This window comes from Oncorhynchus clarkii, chromosome 7 (genome assembly GCF_045791955.1).
Source record: "Oncorhynchus clarkii lewisi isolate Uvic-CL-2024 chromosome 7, UVic_Ocla_1.0, whole genome shotgun sequence".
In the NCBI taxonomy this organism is placed as follows: domain Eukaryota; kingdom Metazoa; phylum Chordata; class Actinopteri; order Salmoniformes; family Salmonidae; genus Oncorhynchus; species Oncorhynchus clarkii.
This window is the reverse complement of record NC_092153.1, coordinates 73,866,625-73,894,373: the sequence shown is the minus strand read 5'-3', so window position 1 is coordinate 73,894,373 and position 27,749 is coordinate 73,866,625. Positions and strand designations below refer to the sequence as shown.

The 27,749-nt window shown below is 40.9% G+C and overlaps 1 protein-coding gene across 1 annotated transcript in view; it reads left to right on the top strand.

The window, feature by feature from the left end:
* LOC139413830 (copine-9-like) overlaps positions 1-27,749 on the top strand; it is a 134,628-nt gene that overhangs the window by 28,147 nt on the left and 78,732 nt on the right. The window contains exons 3-4 of the mRNA XM_071161619.1: positions 1,263-1,309; positions 20,986-21,089. Coding sequence (XP_071017720.1) covers positions 1,263-1,309; positions 20,986-21,089 — 151 coding nt within the window. The remainder of the gene's footprint in view (positions 1-1,262; positions 1,310-20,985; positions 21,090-27,749) is intronic.

The window sequence follows — 27,749 nt, the reverse complement described above, 5'->3', positions numbered from 1 at the left end:
TTCCTTATATGAACTGTAACTCGATAAAATCTTGCATTTTATATTTTTGTTCAGTATACATCTAGCTACTTCCATCCTCTCAGGCCAGGGCCACAATGTATACATTTATGGTTGGATCAGAATCGCCATGAAAATCATTGGCCAGTATGGAGAATTAAGTAAAACCACAAGTTCAAATCCCTATCTCCATTCATTGCTAATTCAGGAAAGGGCCAATTGTAGCTAGCTAGCCACCGGAGGACAACGACACAAAGAGAAGCAACAATTCAAGTTTTCTGTCAATTACGTTTTGCTTTTGATGTGACGTAATTGGTGTGTAGTCAAATCCAAACTGGTTTGCCTTGACACTTTTTTGGGGGTGAGCCAGGACCAGTCACAGTTGAGCTCACTCAGTTTAGCTCAACACTGATGGGCTATTAGGGAGGCCAAATACTCGCTGGTGCTACGGGCGGCAACAATGTCATGCTCTTTTTGACCAGACAGAATCAGATAGATGGGCTACACATCCAGAGACAGAGGCGCTGTTTCACTCACTCGGATGCTTTCTCATAAATACTCGCCACTGTTAAATAAGGAACATGCAGTATGTCACACTTTGACAGTAACCTATGCTTGTAGTCAATGCTGTGTGTACAGATGTAGGATTGTAATTTGAGCCAGTTTGCTACAGCAGGAAATTAATCCTGTAGCACGAGGAAATGTGAATTATTATGTGATTTATAATTAATGGCCAGTTTTGTTAGGGTTGATACTTTTCTCGTAAGGGAAAATCAAGTCTGAAATTTCAAGGTGGTAATTACAAACTTCAGAAGCCTTTTTTAAACCTCATACACTACAAGTTTTGAATTTCCTTCATTGCAGGAAAGTTATCCTGCAACAGAACCTACATCTGTACTAATAGCATAAGTATGAATGTGTCTAACAGTCTGAAAGCTATGCATACCTTGAGTGGGTATTGAAGCATGGCCATGAAAATATGGCCTCTTAGCTCTCTACAGGACCTGAGCATAATATAATGCTGGAAATTCTTGCAAGCTTATGGTGCAATGCAAAGCAATTCAATGCATCAATGTTTTAATTATATCTGTCTCTATTCAAATAAATTAACAGGTGAATTTGCAAAGACATCTAGTGCAGGAATTTGAATAAAATATTCTGGTACTTGGTATTCATTATTAATAATAAGGCTTTATTAATTTTAATTTTACCTTGTTTCCTCCCTCCCACTCGCTCTCGTTCTCTCTCTATTTCTCTATTCACAGTTGTGGTTTTGTACGTTCAAGGCATCGGGACAAAGGAGTGGAGAGAGGTGAGTGAAAGTACTTTTTTATTACAGATCTTACGTATACGGCTTTGGAAGGATAAGCCATTCTTTGCTATTATACAGTTGAAGTCGGACGTTTACATACACCTTAGCCAAATACATTTAAACTCAGTTTGGAACAATGAGGAAGAGCATTCCTCTCTTTGAGGAACAGTTACATTTTTGATTGAAATCGTTGCCAATACTACGGCAGAATCAATGCCTGATAGGGCCTGAAAGTGTGGAACCGACCCTAACTGGGCCTAACTGGTCTGAACAGGTTCTAACAAGTTCCAATTTGAATTCTCTCACAACCTCTGGTCTTGAGACTCCATAATAAATCAAATTTCTTGTCAGCCAGACACAGCCAGGGGGAAGGCTCACCCATTCATATGTGGGTTAAATCATCTCTGACAGTCACATTGGGGGGGAAAGCCTTTAATAGACAAGTATACTTTAATTGGCAAAAGTCATTCAAGATAAGAATTGGTTTTTGGAATGAGTAATCAAAACATTTGGTCACAATTTTTTTTAAATGAAGAAGCTATTGGAACTCAAAGGGGCAAAAGCCTTGGATATGTGAACGAAGAGTATTGTGATGCCCTCTCTCTCTATCTTCTTCTCTTCTCTCTCTGAGGGGGAGGGGTATGCATCAACAGCAATCGGTGTACTGACTCTAGCGCAGTGGAAGTTCACCCGTCTTTGAATACCTAATGGTCAAATGCCGACCCTTCCACCTCCCCAAGAGAGTTTTCAGCTATTATTGTGACTGCTGTATATATTCCACCTCAGGACAAGATAAAGAACAAACTGTCACTTAACAAACTGTACAACACTATAAACAAGCAGGAAACCAGGCACCTGGAGGCTGCTTTTCTGGTTGCCAGTGATTTGAATTCTGCTTCATTAACAGTTCGTAAATCAATTAGGTGCCGGAACAAAAAGTGAACGTGAAATGGGGGTGACCTGGGGGGCTCTGAGGTACCGGAAAGCATCAGCAAAAAAAATCACCTTTTATAATTAAGTATTGCATGCCTATCATAGCATTTGCGTAGTAACAGAGAGCAGTAGACTAGAGGTGCTTGCAGAAGTTGCACACATTGGGAACATTTTGAGTAGCTTAGGGTCTACTTGCATTTCATGCAATTCTACGTAATTTTACATTACTGGAGACTTTGGCAGAATCCTTTTTAATACCGCACATATTATCGAAATGACAGGTTACTTTGACCCTGACAAACTGAGAATCTGAGATCAATAAAATCGATCTTGTCTTGAATCGATCAATAGCTTAGGCCTAGGTGTGTGGTAACACACATTGAAGGATATGATAGTCCTTAAAATGCTTTCCAGTTTCACTGACTCACCCAATGATGCGCAGCTGGTGATGGCCGATGCGTTCGTGCCAAAAGCCTATCTCTCTCTTGTTTTACTTTGTGAAACAATATTTTGAAGTTGATCAGATATTTTGGTAGTCTACAGCAGACGGATTACAGTCTACTCTTTTCAGTAGGAAGTATTTGATTTCCAACCTGTCAGTGTTTTTCCCGCAATTATATATTGTGAAAAGCCTATTTTGTCGGCATACTGTTCACTAACAGATTTGCTACATGTTCCCGACTGTAGGCTATGCCTTGTTATTGGCGCTAGTCATTTTTATTTATATACAGTGCCTTGCGAAAGTATTCGGCCCCCTTGAACTTTGCGACCTTTTGCCACATTTCAGGCTTCAAACATAAAGATATAAAACTGTATTTTTTTGTGAAGAATCAACAACAAGTGGGACACAATCATGAAGTGGAACGACATTTATTGGATATTTCAAACTTTTTTAACAAATCAAAAACTGAAAAATTGGGCATGCAAAATTATTCAGCCCCTTTACTTTCAGTGCAGCAAACTCTCTCCAGAAGTTCAGTGAGGATCTCTGAATGATCCAATGTTGACCTAAATGACTAATGATGATAAATACAATCCACCTGTGTGTAATCAAGTCTCCGTATAAATGCACCTGCACTGTGATAGTCTCAGAGGTCCGTTAAAAGTGCAGAGAGCATCATGAAAAACAAGGAACACACCAGGCAGGTCCGAGATACTGTTGTGAAGAAGTTGAAAGCCGGATTTGGATACAAAAAGATTTCCCAAGCTTTAAACATCCCAAGGAGCACTGTGCAAGCGATAATATTGAAATGGAAGGAGTATCAGACCACTGCAAATCTACCAAGACCTGGCCGTCCCTCTAAACTTTCAGCTCATACAAGGAGAAGACTGATCAGAGATGCAGCCAAGAGGCCCATGATCACTCTGGATGAACTGCAGAGATCTACAGCTGAGGTGGGAGACTCTGTCCATAGGACAACAATCAGTCGTATATTGCACAAATCTGGCCTTTATGGAAGAGTGGCAAGAAGATAGCCATTTCTTAAAGATATCCATAAAAAGTGTTGTTTAAAGTTTGCCACAAGCCACCTGGGAGACACACCAAACATGTGGAAGAAGGTGCTCTGGTCAGATGAAACCAAAATTGAACTTTTTGGCAACAATGCAAAACGTTATGTTTGGCGTAAAAGCAACACAGCTGAACACACCATCCCCACTGTCAAACATGGTGGTGGCAGCATCATGGTTTGGGCCTGCTTTTCTTCAGCAGGGACAGGGAAGATGGTTAAAATTGATGGGAAGATGGATGGAGCCAAATTCAGGACCATTCTGGAAGAAAACCTGATGGAGTCTGCAAAAGACCTGAGACTGGGACGGAGATTTGTCTTCCAACAAGACAATGATCCAAAACATAAAGCAAAATCTACAATGGAATGGTTCAAAAATAAACATATCCAGGTGTTAGAATGGTCAAGTCAAAGTCCAGACCTGAATCCAATCGAGAATCTGTGGAAATAACTGAAAACTGCTGTTCACAAATGCTCTCCATCCAACCTCACTGAGCTCGAGCTGTTTTGCAAGAAGGAATGGGAAAAAATTTCAGTCTCTCGATGTGCAAAACTGATAGAGACATACCCCAAGCGACTTACAGCTGTAATCGCAGCAAAAGGTGGCGCTACAAAGTATTAACTTAAGGGGGCTGAATAATTTTGCACGCCCAATTTTTCAGTTTTTGATTTGTTAAAAAAGTTTGAAATATCCAATAAATGTCGTTCCACTTCATGATTGTGTCCCACTTGTTGTTGATTCTTCACAAAAAAATACAGTTTTATATCTTTATGTTTGAAGCCTGAAATGTGGCAAAAGGTCGCAAAGTTCAAGGGGGCCGAATACTTTCGCAAGGCACTGTGTATATATATATATATATATATGACTGATATATATATATATATATATATATATATATATATATATATATATATATATATAATCCTCTGTGGCTAAATTATAGGCCTTCTCATGGTGAAGTAGGCTTTTCTGAGTTATTCCATTTCTTTCTGAACAGGCAGCAGTAATTCCGTAACTTTGGCAAATTTATTTCAATTTATCAGGTGTGCTACTGCTCCTCCAGAACCCTTCGTGCGGCTATGATTTTATAAGGAAATACATTATGAAGTGCAACACTGGAGAGATGAGAGTTGCAGGTTCATATCAATCAGAGCAGAGAGATAATAGAAAGTGAATCTCTTTCTAGTTCTCTGAGAGATACAGACACCCTTCTCACACGGCCACGCTTTGGTTTCAAACAGGTTACAATGTTGTGTAAACCATAAGCTCGGGCCGACCCAACCCGAATCAACTCTTAGAATATCAGGCCTGGGCTGAAATTTTTTTAGGGGGCAGGAGAATTAAGACGAGGCAATGAACTTTCACTTTAATTCACATTTTTACATTGCAAATAGTGAAAGTTATGTTTCATATAATAAGAGTTACCGAATCGGGCCAAATCGGTTCAGGAAGGAAACAGTACTTAATGGAGAGGTGCCAGATCCTGTTCCGGCTCAAATGAGCCGCTATTCATTAAGAAATGTGATGCCCAACTTCCATCAACATGTCTCCTTCACCACTAGGGGCATTCAAGTCCTAGACCACTGCTATTCTACACACAAGTGTAAGGATCAACGCTGGTAGACGTGAAGCAGGTACAGGGAAAACATTTTAATGAACAACAGACGTGAAATAGAACAGGAACAGCGTCTGGACAGGGGAAAAATAACGACATCAAAGCTGACAAAGGGAACAGTCAGGAGCAGACAGAAATAGGGAAGTCAATCAACAAAGTGAAGGAGTCCAGGTGAGTCCCATATTGCGCAGCTGCGCGTAATGATGGTAACAGGTGTGCGTGATAAAGGGCAGCCTGGCGCGAGAGGGAACAGGTGTGACAGTACCGCCTCCTCTAGGGGTGCCACCCGGCGTCCCACCTGGGCGAGCCTGACGGGCCGGCCGAGGCATGGGCGCCAGACTAGCCAGGCTGGGGCGTTGGAGCCCGACGAACCAGCTGAGGGGTCATAGTCCGGCCATCCGGCTATGGCGTGGGAGCCCGGCAAGCTAGCTGAGGCACCCCCGGTTCCCTCGGCGACAGCACCTGGACCCGACGTCCCCAACCAAATCAAAAAACAAAACTCCCTGATGCTTCTTTTAGGGGTGTCAGCATTCTGTAGGATCAACGCTGGTAGACGAGAAGCAGGTACAGAGAAAACATTTTAATGAACAACGGACATGAAACAAAACAGGAACAGCGTCTGGGCAGGGAAAAATAACGACATCAAAGCTGACAAAGGGAACAAAGTCAGGAGCAGACAAATAGGGAAGTCATATTGTGCAGCTGCGCGTAATGATGGTGACAGGTGTGCGTAATAAAGGGCAGCCTGGTGCCCTCGAGCACCAGAGAGGGAGAGCGGGAGCAGGCGTGACAACAAGCAAGCATACAAGGCCCTCCCTCGTTCCCCTTCAGCAAATCAGATCATGATTCTATACTCCTCCTTCCTGTCTACATGCAGAAGCTCAAAGAGGAAGTACCCATGATGCTCTCCATAGAGAAATGGTACGCCGAATCGGAGGCTATGCTACAGGACTGCTTTGTTCACGCTGCCTGGAAGATGTTCCGTGATTCTGCCGATAGCATCGACGAGCTAACCACCTCCATCACTGGCTTCATTAGAAAATGCATCACCGAAGTTTGTCCCCACAGTGAAGGTTCGCTGCTTCCCCAATCAAATTAATAAATTCCCTTAGTCTCCCTTGCCACCAAAAACTCATTAACTTATTTGTCTCCCTTGCCTTCTGTCTGGTTCCATAACCACAAAGTCAGATTCCACAGTCACATTCTGCCTCGGCGAATGACGTCATTACTTTTTTAAAGAAATAGCACACTTTTATGAAAGAAGAGATCACTTCTTCTATGCAAATGATGTTGATCAGTACAATAAAATAATTTGTTCTCATAGCAGTTGCCGATAAAAATAAGTCCTTAATGGAAGTAATTGTTAGTCATCTGTAGCTACATGATATCAGCTCAATAACTCAATGCATGCACACACTCCTACTGAATAATATACATTCACCTGTGTTGTGACTAGAACTAGTCTGACTAACATCTTGATTTACCCAGTTTATCAATAGAGATTTACCATTATATAGTTTTTTAGTTAGATTGGTAAAAACAAAGTCAAATTGAATGTATAATTTATTCATTAATGCATAGCCTACATTGTTGTCTAAAACATGTTTACATTAAAATGTTCAAATGAAATTGAACTCAAGAGGCCCAATGATTGAACAGAGCAGTAGCTAAGTTTGTCTGGATCAAGTGTCATTCTGTGACTTTCAATCAAATGTCGACCGCATTATCTACCAAGGGAATTCTCTTCGATTATAATCACAGCCGTATATATTCCCCCCCAAGCAGACACATCGATGGCTCTGAACAAACTTTATTTGACTCTTTGCAAACTGGAATCCATTTATCCGGAGGCTGCATTCATTGTAGCTGGGGATTTTAACAAGGCTAATCTGAAAACAAGACTCCCTAAATTTTATCAGCACATCGATTGCGCAACCAGGGCTGGAAAAACCTTGGATCACTGCTATTCTAACTTCCGCGACGCATATAAGGCCCTGCCCCGCCCTCCTTTCGGAAAAGCTGACCACGACTCCATTTTGTTGATCCCTGCCTACAGACAGAAACTAAAACAAGAAGCTCCCGCGCTGAGGTCTGTTCAACGTTGGTCCGACCAATCTGATTCCACACTCCTAGACTGCTTCCATCACGTGGACTGGGATATGTTTCGTAAAGCGTCAGACAACAACATTGACGAATACGCTGATTCGGTGAGCGAGTTCATTAGAACGTGCGTTGAAGATGTCGTTCCCATAGCAACGATTAAAACATTCCCAAACCAGAAACCGTGGATTGATGGCAGCATTCGTGTGAAACTGAAAGCCCGAACCACTGCTTTTAATCAGGGCAAGGTGACCGGAAACATGACCGAATACAAACAGTGTAACTATTCCCTCCGCAAGGCAATCAAACAAGCTAAGCGTCAGTATAGAGACAAAGTAGAATCTCAATTCAACGGCTCAGACACAAGAGGTATGTGGCAGGGTCTACAGTCAATCACGGATTACAAAAAAAAAAACAGCCCAGTCACGGACCAGGATGTCTTGCTCCCAGGCAGACTAAATCACTTTTTTGCCCGCTTTGAGGACAATACAGTGCCACTGACACGGCCCGCAACTAAAACATGCGGACTCTCCTTCACTGCAGCCGACGTGAGGAAAACATGTAAACGTGTCAACCCTCGCAAGGCTGCAGGCCCAGACAGCATCCCCAGCCGCGCCCTCAGAGCATGCGCAGACCAGCTGGCTGGTGTGTTTACGGACATATTCAATCAATCCCTATCCCAGTCTGTTGTTCCCACATGCTTCAAGAGGGCCACCATTGTTCCTGTTCCCAAGAAAGCTAAGGTAACTGAGCTAAACGACTACCGCCCCGTAGCACTCACTTCCGTCATCATGAAGTGCTTTGAGAGACTAGTCAAGGACCATATCACCTCCACCCTACCTGACACCCTAGACCAACTCCAATTTGCTTACCGCCCAAATAGGTCCACAGACGATGCAATCTCAACCACACTGCACACTGCCCTAACCCATCTGGACAAGAGGAATACCTATGTGAGAATGCTGTTCATCGACTACAGCTCGGCATTTAACACCATAGTGCCCTCCAAGGTCGTCATCAAGCTCGAGACCCTGGGTCTCGACCCCGCCCTGTGCAACTGGGTACTGGACTTCCTGACGGGCCGCCCCCAGGTGGTGAGGCTAGGCAACAACATTTCCACCCCGCTGATCCTCAACACTGGGGCCCCACAAGGGTGCGTTCTGAGCCCTCTCCTGTACTCCCTGTTCACCCACGACTGCGTGGCCACGCACGCCTCTAACTCAATCATCAAGTTTGCGGACGACACAACAGTGGTAGGCTTGATTACCAACAACGACGAGACGGCTTACAGGGAGGAGGTGAGGGCCCTCGGAGTGTGGTGTCAGGAAAATAACCTCACACTCAACGTCAACAAAACTAAGGAGATGATTGTGGACTTCAGGAAACAGCAGAGGGAACACCCACATCCACATCGATGGAACAGTAGTGGAGAGGGTAGTAAGTTTTAAGTTCCTCGGCGTACACATCACAGACAAACTGAATTGGTCCACCCACACAGACAGTATCGTGAAGAAGGCGCAGCAGCGCCTCTTCAACCTCAGGAGGCTGAAGAAATTTGGCTTGTCACCTAAAGCACTCACAAACTTCTACAGATGCACAATCGAGAGCATCCTGTCGGGCTGTATCACCGCCTGGTACGGCAACTGCTCCGCCCACAACCGTAAGGCTCTCCAGAGGGTAGTGGGGTCTGCACAACGCATCACCGGGGGCAAACTACCTGCCCTCCAGGACACCTACACCACCCGATGTCACAGGAAGGCCATAAAGATCATCAAGGACAACAACCACCCGAGCCACTGCCTGTTCACCCCGCTATCATCCAGAAGGCGAGGTCAGTACAGGTGCATCAAAGCTGGGACCGAGAGACTGAAAAACAGCTTCTATCTCAAGGCCATCAGACTGTTAAACAGCCACCACTAACATTGAGTGGCTGCTGCCAACACACTGACTCAACTCCAGCCACTTTAATAATGGGAATTGATGGGAAATGATATATATATCATATATATCACTAGCCACTTTAAACAATGCTACCTAATGTAATGTTTACATACCTTACATTATTCATCTCATACGTATATACTGTACTCTATATCATCGACTGTATCCTCATGTAATACATGTATCACTAGCCACTTTAACTATGCCACTTTGTTTACATACTCATCTCATATGTATATACTGCACTCAATACCATTTACTGTATCTTGCCTATGCCGCTCTGTACCATCACTCATTCATATATCTTTATGTACATATTCTTTATCCCCTTACACTTGTGTCTATAAGTTAGTAGTTTTGGAATTGTTAGCTAGATTACTTGTTGGTTATTACTGCATGGTCGGAACTAGAAGCACAAGCATTTCGCTACACTCGCATTAACATCTGCTAACCATGTGTATGTGACAAATAAAATTTGATTTGATATACGCTAAAGTACTACTTAAGTAGTTTTTTGGGCTATCTGTACTTTATTTTTTATTTTTCGTACTTTCAACTTTTACTTTTACTTCTCCACATTCCTAAAGAAAACGATGTACTTTTTACTCCATACATTTTCCCTGACACCCAAAGTACTTGTTACATTTTGAGAGGCTGACTGGAAAATTGTCCAATTCACATGCTTATCAAGAGAATCTCCCTGGTCACCGCTACTGTCTCTGATCTGGCGGACTCACTAAACACAAATGCTTCGTTTGTAAATTATGTCTGAGTGTTTGAGTGTGCCCCTGGCTATCCGTAAATTAAACAAAACAAGAAAAGTGTGCTGTCTGGTTAGCTTAATATAAGTAATTTGAAATAATTTATATTTTTACTTTTGATACTTAAGTACATTGTAGCATATATATTTACTTTAGTATATTTAAGACCAATACTTTTACTCAAGTAGTATTTTACTGGGTGACTTTCATTTTTACTTGAGTCATTTTCTATTAAGGTATCTTTACTTTTACTCAGGTATGACAATTGGTTACTTTTTCCACCACTGTTGCCTAGTCACCATACCCTTATACATAGCTAACCCTACCACTCCAGTATCCCTGCATATTGGAAATAGTATTGGCACTGACCCTGTATATAGCTTGCTTACTTTATCCTGTTCTTCTTGTTATTATTTATTGTGTGTTTTGGTTATATTTTACTTAATTGTTTAGTACCACTATTATTGATTACTGCATTGTTGGGAAAGGAATTTCACTGTACTTGTGCACGTGACAATAAAACTTGGAACTTGGTTTAAGTTCTGTGTTGCGATATCAAAGGTGCTCAGTGGTTACCTTCCACAGGAAACCACACAGGTAGACACTGCCCAGCAAGCCTTAATCAGTATCTTGGGGAGAGAAATACCTACATCCACAGACACACACACTGTCTGTAATATGAGTAAGTCACTTTGCATAAAGGCGTATGCTAAATAGCTATAAATGTTTTTTTCACCAAAAACAGGGGGAACATTGGCCTATAGTTGCTTTAGTGAGGAGCCAATGGGGCGGCAGGTAGCGCAGTGGTTAGAGCGTTGGACCGAAAGGTTGCAAGATCGAGTCCCCGAGCTGCAAGATCAACTGACTAGGTAAACATCTGTTGTTCTGCCCCTGAACAAGGCAGTTAACCCACTGTTCCTTGGCCATCATTGAACATAAGAATTTGTTCTTAACTGACTTTCCTAGTTCAATAAAGGTAAAATACATTTTTTTAAATTACACCAGTCAGCTGAATGGATGTGCTGATCCTTCAGGAACAGGATACCTTTACAGTGATAGTTTAAGAAAATGCTAGATTGCTGTGCAATGTATCAAAGGAAGAATACAGTAATCTTTTTGGGATAAACTCCCTTACTTACAAAACTAAGCCAGGATGTTTCATACCAAGCTTTCCTGACAATCATTTAATGCTCCCTCCGAGTCTTTTGAAAGATAAAAGTGATAAACGTTTGGTATTTACTTTTCAGAACTTTTGTTCCTTTACACTTTGGTAAATCTGGTCCTGTCTTAATAAAGTTACCCTGTGAATTTCAGTTTCTTCCCTTTTTTCCCAATGAATGCAGCATAGACTGGTCTGCGCTTAGTTTCAGACTCTCAACATTGTAGGTTATGCTGTATGTTGTGCATGGATTCAAGTACTTACAATGTTGTGCCGTAGGCTAATTAAACGACTTGTGCTGGTGTTCAGAATGTTTTGTAAAGGGTAACTTAGAACATGAAAAATGCTCAGCCCATTAGCTTTTTTTTCTCTCCAAAAATAGATTTAATCAATTATCCTCCTCAACTTTTTAAGTCTCCAGCCATCACTGTCTGAACGATAAAAGTTTGTTATTTTACTGTTCAGAACCATATTTTCTCTTCACTTTATATAATAAACGGCCAGCAAAAAAAGTTACATCTCTGTGAACTTCTCAATGAGTTTCCCCCCTTTCATTTCCCATGAAAGTCTCGCTCTGCTATGACGAGATCCTCAGTTTTGCTCAGTCTATTTTCCGGCACCCTTTTATAATAAATCTGGATGAAGAGAAGAGCAGCTCGTTTCTGCTTTCGTTGCCAGGTTGGAGCCGAGCCTGGACTTGCCCATATGCTTCCATTTCCCAGTCTGCTGGCCGACCTCCCTCAGGCGGTGCTGCGGTGCAGTTTAATCACTGTGTAAAAGATGCATTCTTTGCCCACCGCCACGGATGCTGTTTGGCAGGCTCTCTCACCAGTAAGAAATATGGGGCTCACCACCCTGGGTCGTGCTCATGAGCAGGCAAATAAAATAAAGTTTTGCAACAGTAGTACTGAGGATTAACCGAAATGGCGGTTATTTTTTTATTTTTTTTACGTTTCTGTGAGCTCAATGCGCACATTGCTGCGCAGTTTCTCTAGAGATACATAATAAAATCAGAAAACAAATATAATATACACAACTGAAATATTTAATTAAAGAAAAGTAAGCAGTCACTACTAGGGATTAATATTTCCCCCCAAAAAGTTTCAGTACTGCGAATAATTCATATTTATCCCGAGAGTCCCGAGAAATACCGCAAAAATACTGCCACTATGCCAGGGATCTACCAAAATAAGATTGTAGCCGCGCCACACTACCGGCTTGGTTGCACCACTATGTAAAGATTTCATAGCAGGTGAATTTGATATTTAGAAATGATAGAGTAATTTTGATCACAAATTGCGTTGTTGTGAATTGCGAAACTGGCCGTTCATAAATTCTGAGTATTATCATGTAACTCAATTAATTCAGCTAATTTCAGCAGTAAGCCTATGTTATCTCGACACACAGCACGCACAGAGCGCACCCCGAGTAGGCTATAGCGTTGCGAATCATTCAAACTTTGTAATGGCAGTCAAACAAAAGGCAAATTACCAAAGTAGGTAACCTTGCTAGATAAGATCCAAAGAATGACAGAATATATCCTATTTGGCTAAATCGAATGGATTATTAGACCGATAACAGATCAGCTCATGAGTAACGGAGACATGAAGAGATAAATGTTATTAAATATGAAGTAGTCTTAACAGGGACCAACTGTTTAAAAAAACATATACTCTCATGCTGTTTATTTATCACACATTCTCTACCGAAGCTCTCAATCGAAGCGGGGGACATGTTATAGCGGTATTTTGACATGCATAGGCGAGACATCCTTTGATAATGCAACCTATGGGTTACAGAATAAAGTTAGGAATTTTCATGTGAGGAGTTCGAATTTTTGGATTCAGAGAGATTGGGACGAAAGGAAAATAGCCTCGGCTCTATATAAGGCTACTTTGTGAGTCAATATATAAATAATCCACTTGATTTATATTTCTGATCAGTGATAGATGAGCAAACTAATAAATTAGCTACAACTTCCTCTTGTCCAGCCAGAGGTCAATTAACTAAATATACAGACAGATTCAGTGAAACAATCTCATTGATTGATTATTAGACAATCCACAGGATTTTGGTCAGGAGTAGGACAGGCATTGTGGCAAATGTTCAGGCAAATGTTCTGATCAGCTAATATATGAATAAAGGTGATCATTAGCACTCACCTCATCTTAGCTAACATTTTCCCCAGCCTAATTGTTACCAAATATCCAAAAGGAGTGTCAGTGAACACAACCTGACATTGATTTATCTAGACAAATCCACCACGCTTGTCTTAAAGCAGCGCGATGGCACTCTCCCAATCAAAAAGGTGCTATTTAACTAGGCAAGTCAGTTAAGAACAAATTCTTATTTACAATGACGGCCTACCCCGGCCAAAGCTAGGCCAATTGTGCGCCGCCCTATGGGACTCTCAATCACGGCCGGTTGTGATACAGCCTGGAATCGAACCAGGGTCTGTAGTGACACCTCTAGCACCGAGAAGCAGTGCTTTAGACCACTGCGCCACTCGGGAGCCCAAAATTAGTATTACGTTTGGACATGACTTTGGGATTTTCAGTATAAGCAAGAATTTGATACATGCTTTCAATTGCATTAGCCTACTTCATTTCAATATTTTCATGATTCAGTTGCTCATAACTAAGGTGAGTTTTACACTGCGCTTTTTATAGGACCAATGGATGTTTCCTAATTTCCTTACCACGCTGCTGCTCGCCTCCACCTTGTTGTTCTCCTCGCTAGTTTAAATCAATATAGCTAACTGTTTTTTTGAAATCTGGATTTATTTCCGGTTCGGGCTCATTTAATTTCTGTGATGTCGGACCAGGCATGGGCTCAGTCTTTAGGTCACCGGGTTTGGGTCGGACCGGGATCAGATTTGTTCTGATGAGAACTCTAAACTGCATTCGGGTCTCATGTGCAGTCTGGCAGGATCAATTATGCGTGTGCTTTGAATTTATGGTAACTTTGTGTGAAGAAAATATGATAGGCTAAATGCTTCCATGCTACATCCGATAATGTGCTATTATATTTTATCAATCTGTTGCTACGCATGTTGTTTGTTTTGTATTAGTGCCACATTGGGACAAAATGTTGTAATTTCCCGGGCCTTGTCAGTACATTTTTTCAGGAAATGTGAAGAGTGGTCCTGGGACAGTCCTGGGATCGCGGGTACCGATGTTAATCCCCAGTCGCTAGCATCATGGGACTTTTATGAATTGTTTTTTTCTGTGTTGTTACAACATTCAACCCACATAATTCATAGTGCATTTAATGTAAAAAAATAAAATACATTCTAAACAAATCAAACCTACCTCCAAAAAGCACTAATTGCTCAGCATTATGCAACACAAAACTAAAATGAGCATTTCTTATTGGACAAGTCTAGGTTAGTCCTTCCTTGTTTTAGTCTGTTTTCTTCTGTTTAATGCCAAATGAACACAACCCTGGTACGGTAGTATAGATAGGTATTGAGAGGATGTGTAGAATTATGGAACTTGGCTCGGAGCTTGTTTTGATGCAGTTCGGTTAGTAGCAGAGATTTTTTGTTTGTCTAACAATATGAAACAAGATAATTAGTATTAGTTTCACCAGCAACTCTGCAGAGCCAAGTTGACTAGAATCCAAAGCAAGTGCGAAACCGAGACAAAACAAAGTTTTCTTCAATGATATAATAATAAATGCCATTTAGCCATGCGTACATACGTTTTATAACGGATTCAGTTCTCAAATAATGAAACGGTACAAAACAAACACAAAAAAAAACGGATGAACAAGTTTTTAGACCAGAACGACAAAGCTACTTATTCCTCATTGAAGTGTGTGTGTGTGCGTGCGTGAGGCAGGCAGCCTTTCCTCCTCCTCTCTCTCGTCTCTCTTTGAGCTAAAGCTAAAGAGGATTCATTAGGCTGACTCCAGAGCACCTGGCTGCATGCAGAGCCACACTCTGTGGGAAGTCACAGTGACGCTAACGATGCTAACCTACTTTCTACCGAGTTCTTACAGAATAACAATGATGGCTCTCGATTCCCGACTCACGGCGGGCGGCGTGACATTCGGCGGCCACATGTCTTATTTTGGAATACATGTTGGATCCTTGAGCGATTTGCTGTCTGGATGAGCTTTTCTTTCTCCCTCACTTTCTCTGTTTTAGAACTTTTTTTTAATTTACATTTTTTAAAGAACTTAGTCTGGCTTTCAACTTACTCTTGAAAGTTGTCATAGTAGAATACAGAAGGTGCAATTTTGAAATTGAGTAGTACATCATCAGTTTTCCTTTTGCCATGTCAGTCATTGCATACCTTAAGCCATTTAAAACTTGTATGAAATTTCCAGATCAACTAGCCAGCTAATGATTTTTAGCTAGGTTTTTAGCCTAAAGAACACTACTAGTCCTTAGGCCAGGCCAGGCCTGGGCAATTACAGTCCTGTCACACTTTTCCCCCATCCCTAGCAAACACTTCTGATTTAAACTAATTGCGTTTTTAACTGACGATCATGATTAGTTGATTACTGGAGTCAGGTGTGTTAGCTGAGGCAAAAGTGTGACACCAATCAGGCCCCCGAGGACTGGAGTTTCCCAGGCCTGCCTTAGGCTGATTTGACTCCATGTTATCTCTGCTATCTGTCTGCATGTAGACATAGAAACCCTTCTCTAAGCTCGAACCAAAGGACCCAGGCAGTTGTTAATTTATCACACACACACACACACACACACACACTGCAGGGCCTTATGAGTATCGGCTGCCTTAATAAGCAACGAGGGATCAAACGAGTGATGCAACTGCAAGTCAAGAGCCCCCCTCTCTGACATCTGCCTCCTCTTCACCACCACCCTCCGTCCCCAACCCCCTCGACACCTCCCGACTCTCATCCCGCCAACCTATCCCTCAGCACCTGTCAAGTCATCCACTACGCTCGACACACACACAAGCACAGAACAGGGCGACAGGAAGAGTAATCTAATACATCTATGCTGTTCTTTCATTCCTCCAAGATATGAAATGAATGAATCTGTAGATCTGTCTTTTATGGATGACACTTTTGAGTACACTGTATTTTGACACCTGTCATCATAGTTTGAGCGCTCCAAGGATTGAATCTACCAAGTTTCCATCAATGCCAGATACCTGCTGCTGCACTTCTTAAAGCAGCTGTGTTGTTTCAGAATGGGATAGCCAGTGGTCCCAAACATCTGTTGGGAGACTTGGGAGTCATTATTTGGAGAGAGAAGGGAAAAATAGGCTGGCTAAATGCATTGGCGATTTTAGCTTGTAAATCTTGGTGGTACAAAGAACACTTTAAAAAAAATGCATGCCAGCAAAGCAACTACACAACACAGAATCATGAAACACGGGACGAGATGTTAAAAACTGTCCATTGTGCCAATAGGTGGTATGCACTCACATGAGATTTGCCGTGATGTTGACAGAGTGGCATGGGAGGTTTATTTCTTAGACTGGGTTAAGATGTACATTTTGGGAAACATCATCAGTAGTGTGCCTTAGAATCAGTGGTGGCCAGCTAAAGGGTGATCAAGCCTTAGCTTGTGTCCCATGCCCAATTATGATTTCCCACGGGACTATGCAAGGCAGGGGCGTCCTCTTCCCTGAGCCAGCCCTACAGCTGACCGCATACCTCATATGCCCTCCTAAAGTTGGAGGGATCTGAATTGGGTTCTCAGGTGGGGTGGGGGGGTAGCAACACTAAACAATACATTAATTGCACTATAACGGTGACAAAAGGTGCCCACAAACTGTTAGGGCCTAAAGCTGTCCCCGACAGCGGAGCTTTCCTTCCAGCACCATGTGTGAATCCTTACCACCACTACACCTGGCTATCAGCGGGGCCTCGTCTGGCAGCGAAACAGTTCATTCAGCCTCATTTACTGCCTTTTTAAAAACCACAGCTGGCATGGCGGACATGCTTCACTAAATATGGTTTCAACTCGATATGAACTGCATTCTCTTTCAGGAAACAAAGAATGCCGACATGAGGTTTGACCTTTGAACCATACACAAACATGATTACTTTCATGTTATGTAAATTCATGTTTGTTCTTATATCAAGCACACATCCTTGTGTGCCATCGCGCACATGTTGATTTTGTCCATCCACACCAGACATGATAAGGATGGGGCAGCAGGTAGCCTAGTGGTTAGAGCGTTGAACTAGTTACCGGAAGGTTGCAAGATCGAATCCCCGAGCTGACAAGGTAAAAATCTGCCGTCCAGCCCCTGAACAAGGCAGTTAAACCACTAGGCCGTCATTGAAAATAAGAATTTGTTCTTAACTGACTTGCCTAGTTAAATAAAGATAAAATAAAAAATAAATGGACACCCAGGTTGAAATATCAAAACCAACTACCTTCATTTGGGGACAGGTCAAAAAGCATGAAACATGACAATTTAGCTTGCTGATGCTAGTTAATTTGTCCTGGGATGTAATATTGGGTTGCAGTGCATTGCATCAAGTGTCACAAATAGAACCAAGTTCTATTTTAGCTCCTGGCTATGCAGACGCTTGCGAGCAGTTTGGATGCAGTGATTGAATAACGTATGTGTACATTTATTTAGCAACGCTCGCGTGCTGTGTGGTCAAATGAGCAGTGACAAGGTAGGCCTTCATTCAGGACTTTCAAAATGGACATGACAGAAATTCAGATAGACGTTAGTTCAGATAAATTCAGCAATATGTTGAGTTAACTTTACTCTTCTTTAAGTCATCACATGGAGAGAGAGCGAGGCACTGTTAGCCTACCATTTTGAAGTATTTTACTAGGCCTGTGTGGTCTAAAAAGGAAGGAAAATACAATCATGAGGATCCACTTTTACAGACAATATAACGAAGCTCAGACAGCGTATTGCTCAAACACAACAACCCTTGCAACATCAACTGGAATGACATGGTTTTATTACTGAACTTTTTGTTTAAAAAAAACAACATTTGAATGGAAAGAGACTGTCACTGGCAAACATGGTTATAGACCCAGAAACATTATATACTGTAGTATCCCCTCATAGTGGAGAAAAGCATATGCACTAATTATAATACACAAAGTAATAAAAACAATGAATTGCATCATTCCAACATTGCTTAAAATTATAAATACGATGCTCATGAGATAGATCTATATAAGCAATATAACAATTGATATGTAGGCTACAAACTATGGCCTAAGGGAACGATGAGAGGATAAGAGGCAAGCCGTAATTTCGATTAAGACATTAATGAACTAGCTAAAAAATATGTATTTGTTCTGCACATTAGGCTAAGTTCTGAAGGGGAGAGGGACCAAATTCTTAGGGTGAGACACATGGGCTACTAATAGCTTACAACACAACAGACACTTAGTATTACTTTCTTAGCTATAGTATACATATCCTGGCATATTATTTATGCAGCAGCATGTAAGACATATTTTTGGACTCACTTTTGTCATGCTGTGCTCACTTGAACAGGAAGGTGGCACGGCAGTCCTTATGGGCAAACTTTGTCATCAAACTTTCATCAAAGTCTGGCATTCTCTGGATTTATGGTGCTTTCAAGACAACTGGGAAGTCTGGAAAAAAATGAGGTTAAATCGTGATGTCAGTGATCTTCAGGTCGGTATGTCGAAGGTCTAGAAAGAGGCCCTAATTTCCGAATTGGATGAGTGTTCAAAGCGGATTTTCCCAGTCGGAGCTCGTTTTTCTCTGAATTCCCAGTTGTCTTGAACACATTAAAGTCGGAAGTCCGAGATTTCCCAGTTCCAGTTCTTTTGAACACGGCAGAAGTCATGCTGGAGTGACAGCATGGCCATGTATTCAACCATTGTGTTGCATGTGAATGTTTATTTTTTTAAGCTTGGAAAAGAGACCTTTTCAGATAGATGTTTTACATCCTTAAACCCAGACTTGGACCACACACACTCTTCCCCAAATAACAGGCAGTAGAAGCAAAATAGTGAATTTGCGATTTCCGAGTTTTCATGTAATGTCCCATGGCCGGTGAGCACCGATACGTTTTATCTATAATTTATCTTCATTTGACAAGGATTGAAAATGATTTGCCAGTAGATTGTTGACATTATTCATGATGACTGCTTGTCTAGCTAGCTAACTTGCTAGATAAGATTTTGAAAGTATGATGTTGACTTGATCAGTCCAATCAAAGCCATGTAACGTGATTTGACGTAATTTTATCTGTGACCAATGCCTTCTTGGATGGGCACTTCTAATGTAAATCTATGGCAGCACCCAAGGGGGCTTGAACTGCCTAGCTCTCTTTGTAGATTCTGAGGTGACGTAGTGTCCCCATGAGTGACAGAACACTGGGCCAATCACAGAGCAACTAGAGAAGATTACCAACGCCTAAGCTCTGTATTTTCGCTGGCTGCCCCTCCATCACAGAAAACACTGAGCTAAGCTGAAACACCTGCATTTTGGAGCTGCCTTACCCAAGAAAGAGACCATGTTTGTATGCGGCTTTATAACTCAAGGATATTATTTTTTACATTGCTTGCAAACTGAAATGTAACACGAATTAATGCCAAGATTACATGCAAAACAAGCCAATTATATTAAACAATTTGTTTTAGCTAAACAGGTGGGGCTCTGCATGATGGTGACGGGTCACCACCGGCTAAATGTATAAATTGTTATATATCGCATATTATACCAGCCACAGGCTGTTGTGTACCACGTATGTTTCTCCACTCTACATTCTACTGTACAACTGCTGCATCAGTGTTAAGGTTGCAAAATTCCAATCTTTCAATCGTCATTTCTGGAAAATCTGGGAATTTTTGGTAAAGGGCCATATGTGGCTCTAGATCTGCGATTTCAAGACCCTTGTCCTATGTAAACACTGACAATGTACAATGCTGTCAGACTGTTCTCAATCAAAATAGGATATGACATTTATTGGCAATTGCGACCACAAACCTCAAACATCTCCAAAGTACCTTCCATAATATCTCCCTCCTCCATCACACTGTCACCACAGCTTATAGGAGAAACCATGGGCTCACGCAAAGCAAGACTGAAACCACACACAAAAGATTCATGTTTGATAGAATCTGGTGCTCTTCAGTCCATCAGATCTCTCTATAAGTGCATTCAATGGACTGTTATTGACAGTGAACATTTGAGACTGTGGGTGTTGGGGGGACAGGTTGGTCGGGGATGTTTGACAGGTGTTGTGGCAGAACATGGATCAATAGCGCATCACCGCTGACAGAGAGCATGATGGGACATTGGAACAAAGCAATGATTGATCGCTATGGTTTGAGCAGGTCGACAGTCTCAAGAAAACAGAGTAAAGGTTGCTTAGAACTATTCAGTCATTTAAAACGGGAGTGGAATTCACTCCCTATTAGTAACACCACTGAGGGTGTTGCATATGTGCTGCTGGCGGTGGCTTTACCCACTAGACCAGCCTCAGGCACTATTATGTAGTCATTTTGAAGATCAAAACAGTTTTCAAGCCATCAAGTGACGATGATGATATCATCTCCTGTAATAGTGACTAATTTATCTTTCTCTCTCCTTCTCACTCCTTCTTCTTCTCCTTCCTCCTCCTCCCCCTTTCTTCTCATCCCTCCCTCCCTCCTTTTCTTCTTCTTCTTCCTCCTCCTCCCCCTTTCTTCTCCTCCCTCCTTCTTCTCTTTGTTCCGGAGCAGTTTGGCCGAACAGAAGTGATCGATAACACCCTGAACCCGGACTTTGTTCGGAAGTTTGTCCTGGATTTCTTCTTCGAGGAGAAGCAGAATCTTCGCTTTGATGTGTAAGTGGAGACCATGTCTCTCTCTCTCTTCCCGTCTGTTGTAATATCCTCCCTTCTTCTATTTTCTCCTTCTGTTCACCAGAGAATGATTCAACAGTTTTCATTAGCAAGGTTCAATTAAGAATCACTTGACTTATTAATACTAAGGGCTCAATTCAATCAAACCAGGGTCATGTTTAGTTGGGCACACCGTAGCAAAACACACTTTATTTGGAAAGTCCGGATTTTCCATCTGTAGGTGCTGGGGTGTATGATTACATTGCTAAGGAAGACGTGGATGTTCCTCTCACCTATATTTACCACTGTTAACCTTATATTTACATAATTTATCACAACCATAATTTTACATGATCATAAACATCATTTTACATTACCATAAACATCATTTTACATGATCGTAAACATCATTTTACATGATCGTAAACATTTTATATTATTATAAACATCATTTTACATGATCATAAACATCATTTTACATGATCGTAAACATCATTTTACATGATCATAAACATAATTTTACATTACCATAAACATCATTTTACATGATCGTAAACATCATTTTACATGATCGTAAACATTTTATATTATTATAAACATCATTTTACATGATCGTAAACATCATTTTATATTATTATAAACATCATTTTACATGATCGTAAACATCATTTTACATGATCGTAAACATCATTTTACATGATCATAAACATAATTTTACATTACCATAAACATCATTTTATATTATTATAAGCATCACAAACATTTAGATTAACAACATTTTGCAGGATAATTACGTTTTTGACTTTTAAAAAAACTACTTTGACCGATAAAGTAAAAAAACACTTTCAAGCCCAACAACAACATTAGAACTCCCCTTTGCCTCAAATCCACAGCCAGCTTCCTTTCTGCTGCGAAGGCAGCTCACAGTTGAATCCAGGGGTGGAGGGAGTTACAGGCTGTTGGGGGGATGTTACTGTTCCAACTTCCCTCCTCCCCCAGAGAAGGGGGGATCGATGCCCTCTGCAGGGGGCCAGAAGAGGAGAGGAGAGCAAGAGCAGAAGCCCCAGCAGGGGGCCAGAGGAGGAGAGGAAGAGCAGAGGCCCCAGCATGTGGCAGGTGGCGGTAGCTCGGGCCAAACCACCCTCTCAGATCTGTCACATTGATTAGGCTACACACATACACACCACGATCAATAACACCACCAAAACACCAACCGACCGCCACAGCCAGATCTGCCACGCAGACAGGAAGCATTAGTCAAACAAGCAGAAGCAAAGATGTAACAGTAGGTGGAGACCAGTGTAGTTGGAAGGCACTTGTCAACGGTTGTTGTTGTATTTCATTCAAATCTTGTCAAGAAGGAGGAGGAAAGTCAAACATGATTTTAAGCAAAAACTCTCTTTGTTGTAAGATGAGGAGCTGACAAAGTATGTGCTTTTAGGAATAGGGTTGGAGAGATGTTTGTAAAATCTTGACAGATACTAGTTGGAGACAGTCATAACAGAACAGGATAAAACTTTTAAATAGAGTTGGAAACTGTCAACCCAGAAAAACAGCTAAAAATAAATTACAGAACATGAATCTGAATTGCAACAAGTCATACACCATGTGTTCCTGTTGTCATGACTTTGTATTAGTTAAAACCTGTTAAGTCTACCCCCTCCTTTTTCGAACATTCTGTTAAAAATCGCGCAACTTTTCAGCGTCCTGCTACTCATGCCAGGAATATAGTATATGCATATGATTAGTATGTGTAGATAGAAAACACTCTGAAGTTTCTAAAACTGGTTAAATCACGGCTGTGACTATAACAGATTGTGTGTTTCATTGAAAAGCGCAAGAAAAACTGCTCTCTGAAAGCTAAAAATTATTTCCATGCGTCACTTTCATGGGTTGTTAAAAGGGCACAAAATTAATTATCGACCTGCATGCAATTCCTACAGATTCCACACGATGTCGCCATTGTCGTCATTTTCAAGGGACTTTTTTCTTTGTAAATCCAACTAACTGGATTCCATTTCTTCCGGTCTCCACCAGGATGTTTTGAATGTGCACATTGGCAGCCATTGATTTGAAAACGAGGAGCTATTGAATATACATCGCCCTGTAATCATTTTGATAGATTATAAACGTTTACTAATACCTAAAGTTGGATTACAAAAGTATTTCGAAGTGTTTTGTGAAAGTTTATCGTCGACTTTTTTTATTTAAAAAAATGACGCAGCGTTTAAAAACGATGTTTTTTTCTGAATGACACAGCTTCCATAGAAAGCTATTTTGGGTATATATGGACCGATTTAAACGAAAAAAAGACCCAATAGTGATGTTTATGGGGCATATAGGAGTGCCAAGAAAGAAGCTCGTCAAAGGTAATGAATGTTTTATATTTTATTTCTGCGTTTTGTGTAGCGCCGGCTAAGCTATATCTTTGTTTACATCGCATTCAGGCATTTTGGGGTGTTGCATGCTATCAGATAATAGCTTCTCATGCTTTCGCCGAAAAGCATTTTAAAAATCTGACTTGTTGGCTAGGTTCACAACGAGTGTAGCTTTAATTCAATACCCTGCATGTGAATTTTGATGAAGGTTTGAGTTTTAACGAGTACATTTAGCATTTAGCGTAGCGCATTTGCATTTCCAGGTGTCTACTTGAGACATCTGCGTCTCAAGTAGGAGCAAGAAGTTAATGTGACGACTGTTGCTCATCGAATTATTCCAAGTTTCTAATTACGTGATTAACTGAATCAAGCCATTATTAACTCATTAACCTGTTAACCAATTATTATCTCATTAACCTGTTAACCAATTATTAACTCATTAACCTGTTAACCAATTATTAACTCATTAACCTGTTAACCAATTATTAACTCATTAACCTGTTAACCAATTATTAACTCATTAACCTGGGGCACCATGGGAAAACTAGTTTTTATTGAGTTTCTATTTCCCAAATTAACTCAAAGAATATCGGAATATCGATTTTACAACAGCCGCTAATTAACCAATTGCCTCTGACAGTCTCGTTCTGAATGTCGTATAGCCCGTGAATCTGCACGGACCCGGGTCCCACTAATGAATTCGTACCACACCAATCTTAATTGAATATTTACTAAAAGCTCAAATTAGAACTTAGTATAACAGGCCAACACACTATGGCACATGTGTTACCCACAATGGGAATTTCAAAAAAATGAAGTACACGAGAAATATACATTTGGGTGAATTTGTCAGCTATGCTATTCTAACCCTAGCCTTGCCTCAAACTGCCGCTCTTATGGGTCAGAATACAATGATGTAATTACGTGGTGATGATCTCCGGGGATTCTCTGCGTAGGCATTCAGCTGTTCGATGACGCGCTACTCTGGCGCACCTCTCTGACCGTCTTCCCGGTGTCAGTGTCCTTTTTGGCTTAGGAGTCTGTTCCCTCACCCCTTTCTCTGGAAGGGGTCTTCTGAGTCCAGACAGCTCTGTAGCTCAGAGCTCCCAGCATAGGAATGAAACCCTTAGATACCGCGATTCGATGGGAGATGGAGGCTAGGTGGTTCGACTTGAATTCACCCGCTTAGACACAGCTACTCATCCGTAGCTTGGGTAGAAAAGGATTTCTTTGTCCTCAAACATGTGTTGCATTCTGGGTTTGTTGACTTTTAAGACCCTGCTGCAGCTGGGGTCACGTAGTCCTGTTGTAAATTCTATACTCACAGGAAGTAGGCGTGGCCGCCTTTAGGGCAATTCTCTGGGCAAGTTAATGAGGCAAGGGCTAGATTTTTCTCAAATCCCATTTTAGACAATTAACTTAACATTTCATCTTCCCCAAAACATTCTCTTTGATTTGGATATTTTCCATACAACGTACAATGTATAAACATCAAACATATACTAGGAAAACCCTTCACATTACAATGTTTTCGTAATAACGTCATCTATTAAACTTTAATATCAGAATAAAAATGACATACATTTTCATAGTCCATCTATCGTCATGACCAGCATTGTGGCTGACGAAAACCATTGTTCCAAAGTCCCTTTAGTTCATGTTTAATGTCCTGAGGCTGGTTCTCTATAGTGACAGGACAAAGGAATTTGTCTGTGGCCTGAGATTTACCAGGGGCGTGGGGGCCATAAAACCCCCCACGTCTTCAGACCCTTAGATCTCTCCTCCTCTGTTGGGGTTGAGAGATAATCTGTAGGGTTGTGGTCTCCTGTAACCTGACCTGATCAAGACAGTCATGACACTGTTCTGATTTAAACCCTACCGGTATAGCCAGCTGTGCAGGAATAGATTGACGCAAACACACACACTCATACACACACACATCACTAGGCTATTTACACCATATACAGTTATAATAATATATTATTATACATGGCAAACTTTATATTATGCGTGTAGTTTTAGGATTTCCTGTCCATTTGGGCTCTCCACATGATTTGTTAGACATAATCTCTAGCAAATTACTCCCTATGGGTTGTGTAAATTCATGTTTGCAGTGTTGCTAATCTTTGGTCTGGGATTGGGAGAATTTGGTTTGTTCCCTAACTGGGTGGGAACAGTGAGAAAGTAATATGCAAGGGAAACTGTGAATTGTGTAAAAAATGCACACGCACAGATGGGTACACACACACACACACACTCTCTCTCTTTCTTACAGGCACATGCTCAGGTTTTTAAAATATTTGTGTAATTTTTTGTTAAGGTTGGATTAGATTGATATTGCGGAAAGAATATTGGTTCCATCAATGTAATTGTCTGCATCATTTCCAATCCCCCATATATTTTTGGGGTAAATATATATATATCCATACACACATGCATACATATACACATACCTATATAGACATACATACTTTTAAAAATAATATACCTTTATTATTATTCCCCGCAAAACCTACCACCGATCATGCTCAGGCTTTGGCTAACCCCCTCCCCTGGGACAGCCATGCTGAATCATTAGAGGTGAATTATTCAGTAACAGTCCACAATCGTGCGCACACACACACTCTGTTGGCTGTCACGTTTTCTTTGTTGACTGCGTCTTGTATCATCTCTGATGTTGTCCTTCACACTTAAAAGATCCTCACTCTACACACTTAAAACATGTTTAAACTTTACATTTAAAACATCTACAAACTTCTACACTTAAAACATCTACAAACTTTTACACTTAATACATCTACAGACTTCTACACTTAATACATCTACAGACTTCTACACTTAATACATCTTCAAACTTCTACACTTAATACATCTACAAACTTCTACACTTAATACATCTACAAACTTCTACACTTAATACATCTACAGACTTCTACACTTAATACATCTACAGACTTCTACACTTAATACATCTACAAACTTCTACACTTAATACATCTACAAACGTTTACACTTAATACATCTACAAACTTCTACACTTAATACATCTACAAACTTCTACACTTAATACATCTACAGACTTCTACACTTAATACATCTACAGACTTCTACACTTAATACATCTACAGACTTCTACACTTAATACATCTACAGACTTCTACACTTAATACATCTACAAACTTTTACACTTAATACATCTATAAACGTTTACACTTAATACATCTACAAACTTCTACACTTAATACATCTACAAACTTCTACACTTAATACATCTACAGACTTCTACACTTAATACATCTACAAACTTCTACACTTAATACATCTACAGACTTCTACACTTAATACATCTACAAACTTCTACACTTAATACATCTACAGACTTCTACACTTAATACATCTACAAACTTCTACACTTAATACATCTACAGACTTCTACACTTAATACATCTACAGACTTCTACACTTAATAGATCTACAAACGTTTACACTTAATACATCTCCAAACTTCTACACTTAATACATCTACAGACTTCTACACTTAATACATCTACAGACTTCTACACTTAATACATCTACAAACTTCTACACTTAATACATCTACAAGCTTCTACACTTAATACATCTACAAACTTCTACACTTAATACATCTACAGACTTCTACACTTAATACATCTACAGACTTCTACACTTAATACATCTACAAACTTCTACACTTAATACATCTACAGACTTCTACACTTAATACATCTACAGACTTCTACACTTAATACATCTACAGACTTCTACCCGTAAAACATCCCACTTTAAAGTGCCATCTAATTTTTGTCAGCTGAAATTCTCAAAAATAACAAACTGAAAGTGTTATTGTAGCTTCTCTAAGAACAAGAGTGATGTTTCACATTAAAACCTCTATGGGATCGGTGTCCCTATACCGGGACGGTTGTGGGATCGGTGTCCCTATACCGGGACGGTTGTGGGATCGGTGTCCCTATACCGGGACGGTTGTGGGATCGGTGTCCCTATACCGGGACGGTTGTGGGATCGGTGTTCCTATACCGGGACGGTTGTGGGATCGGTGTCCCTATACCGGGACGGTTGTTGCTAACGTGCGCTAATGTGACTAGAATTACATTGTAAGTAACAGTCAACTTTCCAGGACATAGACATGCCTTATATGGGCAGAAAGCTTAAATTCTTGTGACTCACATTAACAAGTGTTCCCCCCTAATCTGCTAATGTATACTAACATGTTCTGCTAATATGTGGTGGATTGATGGCTCATTAA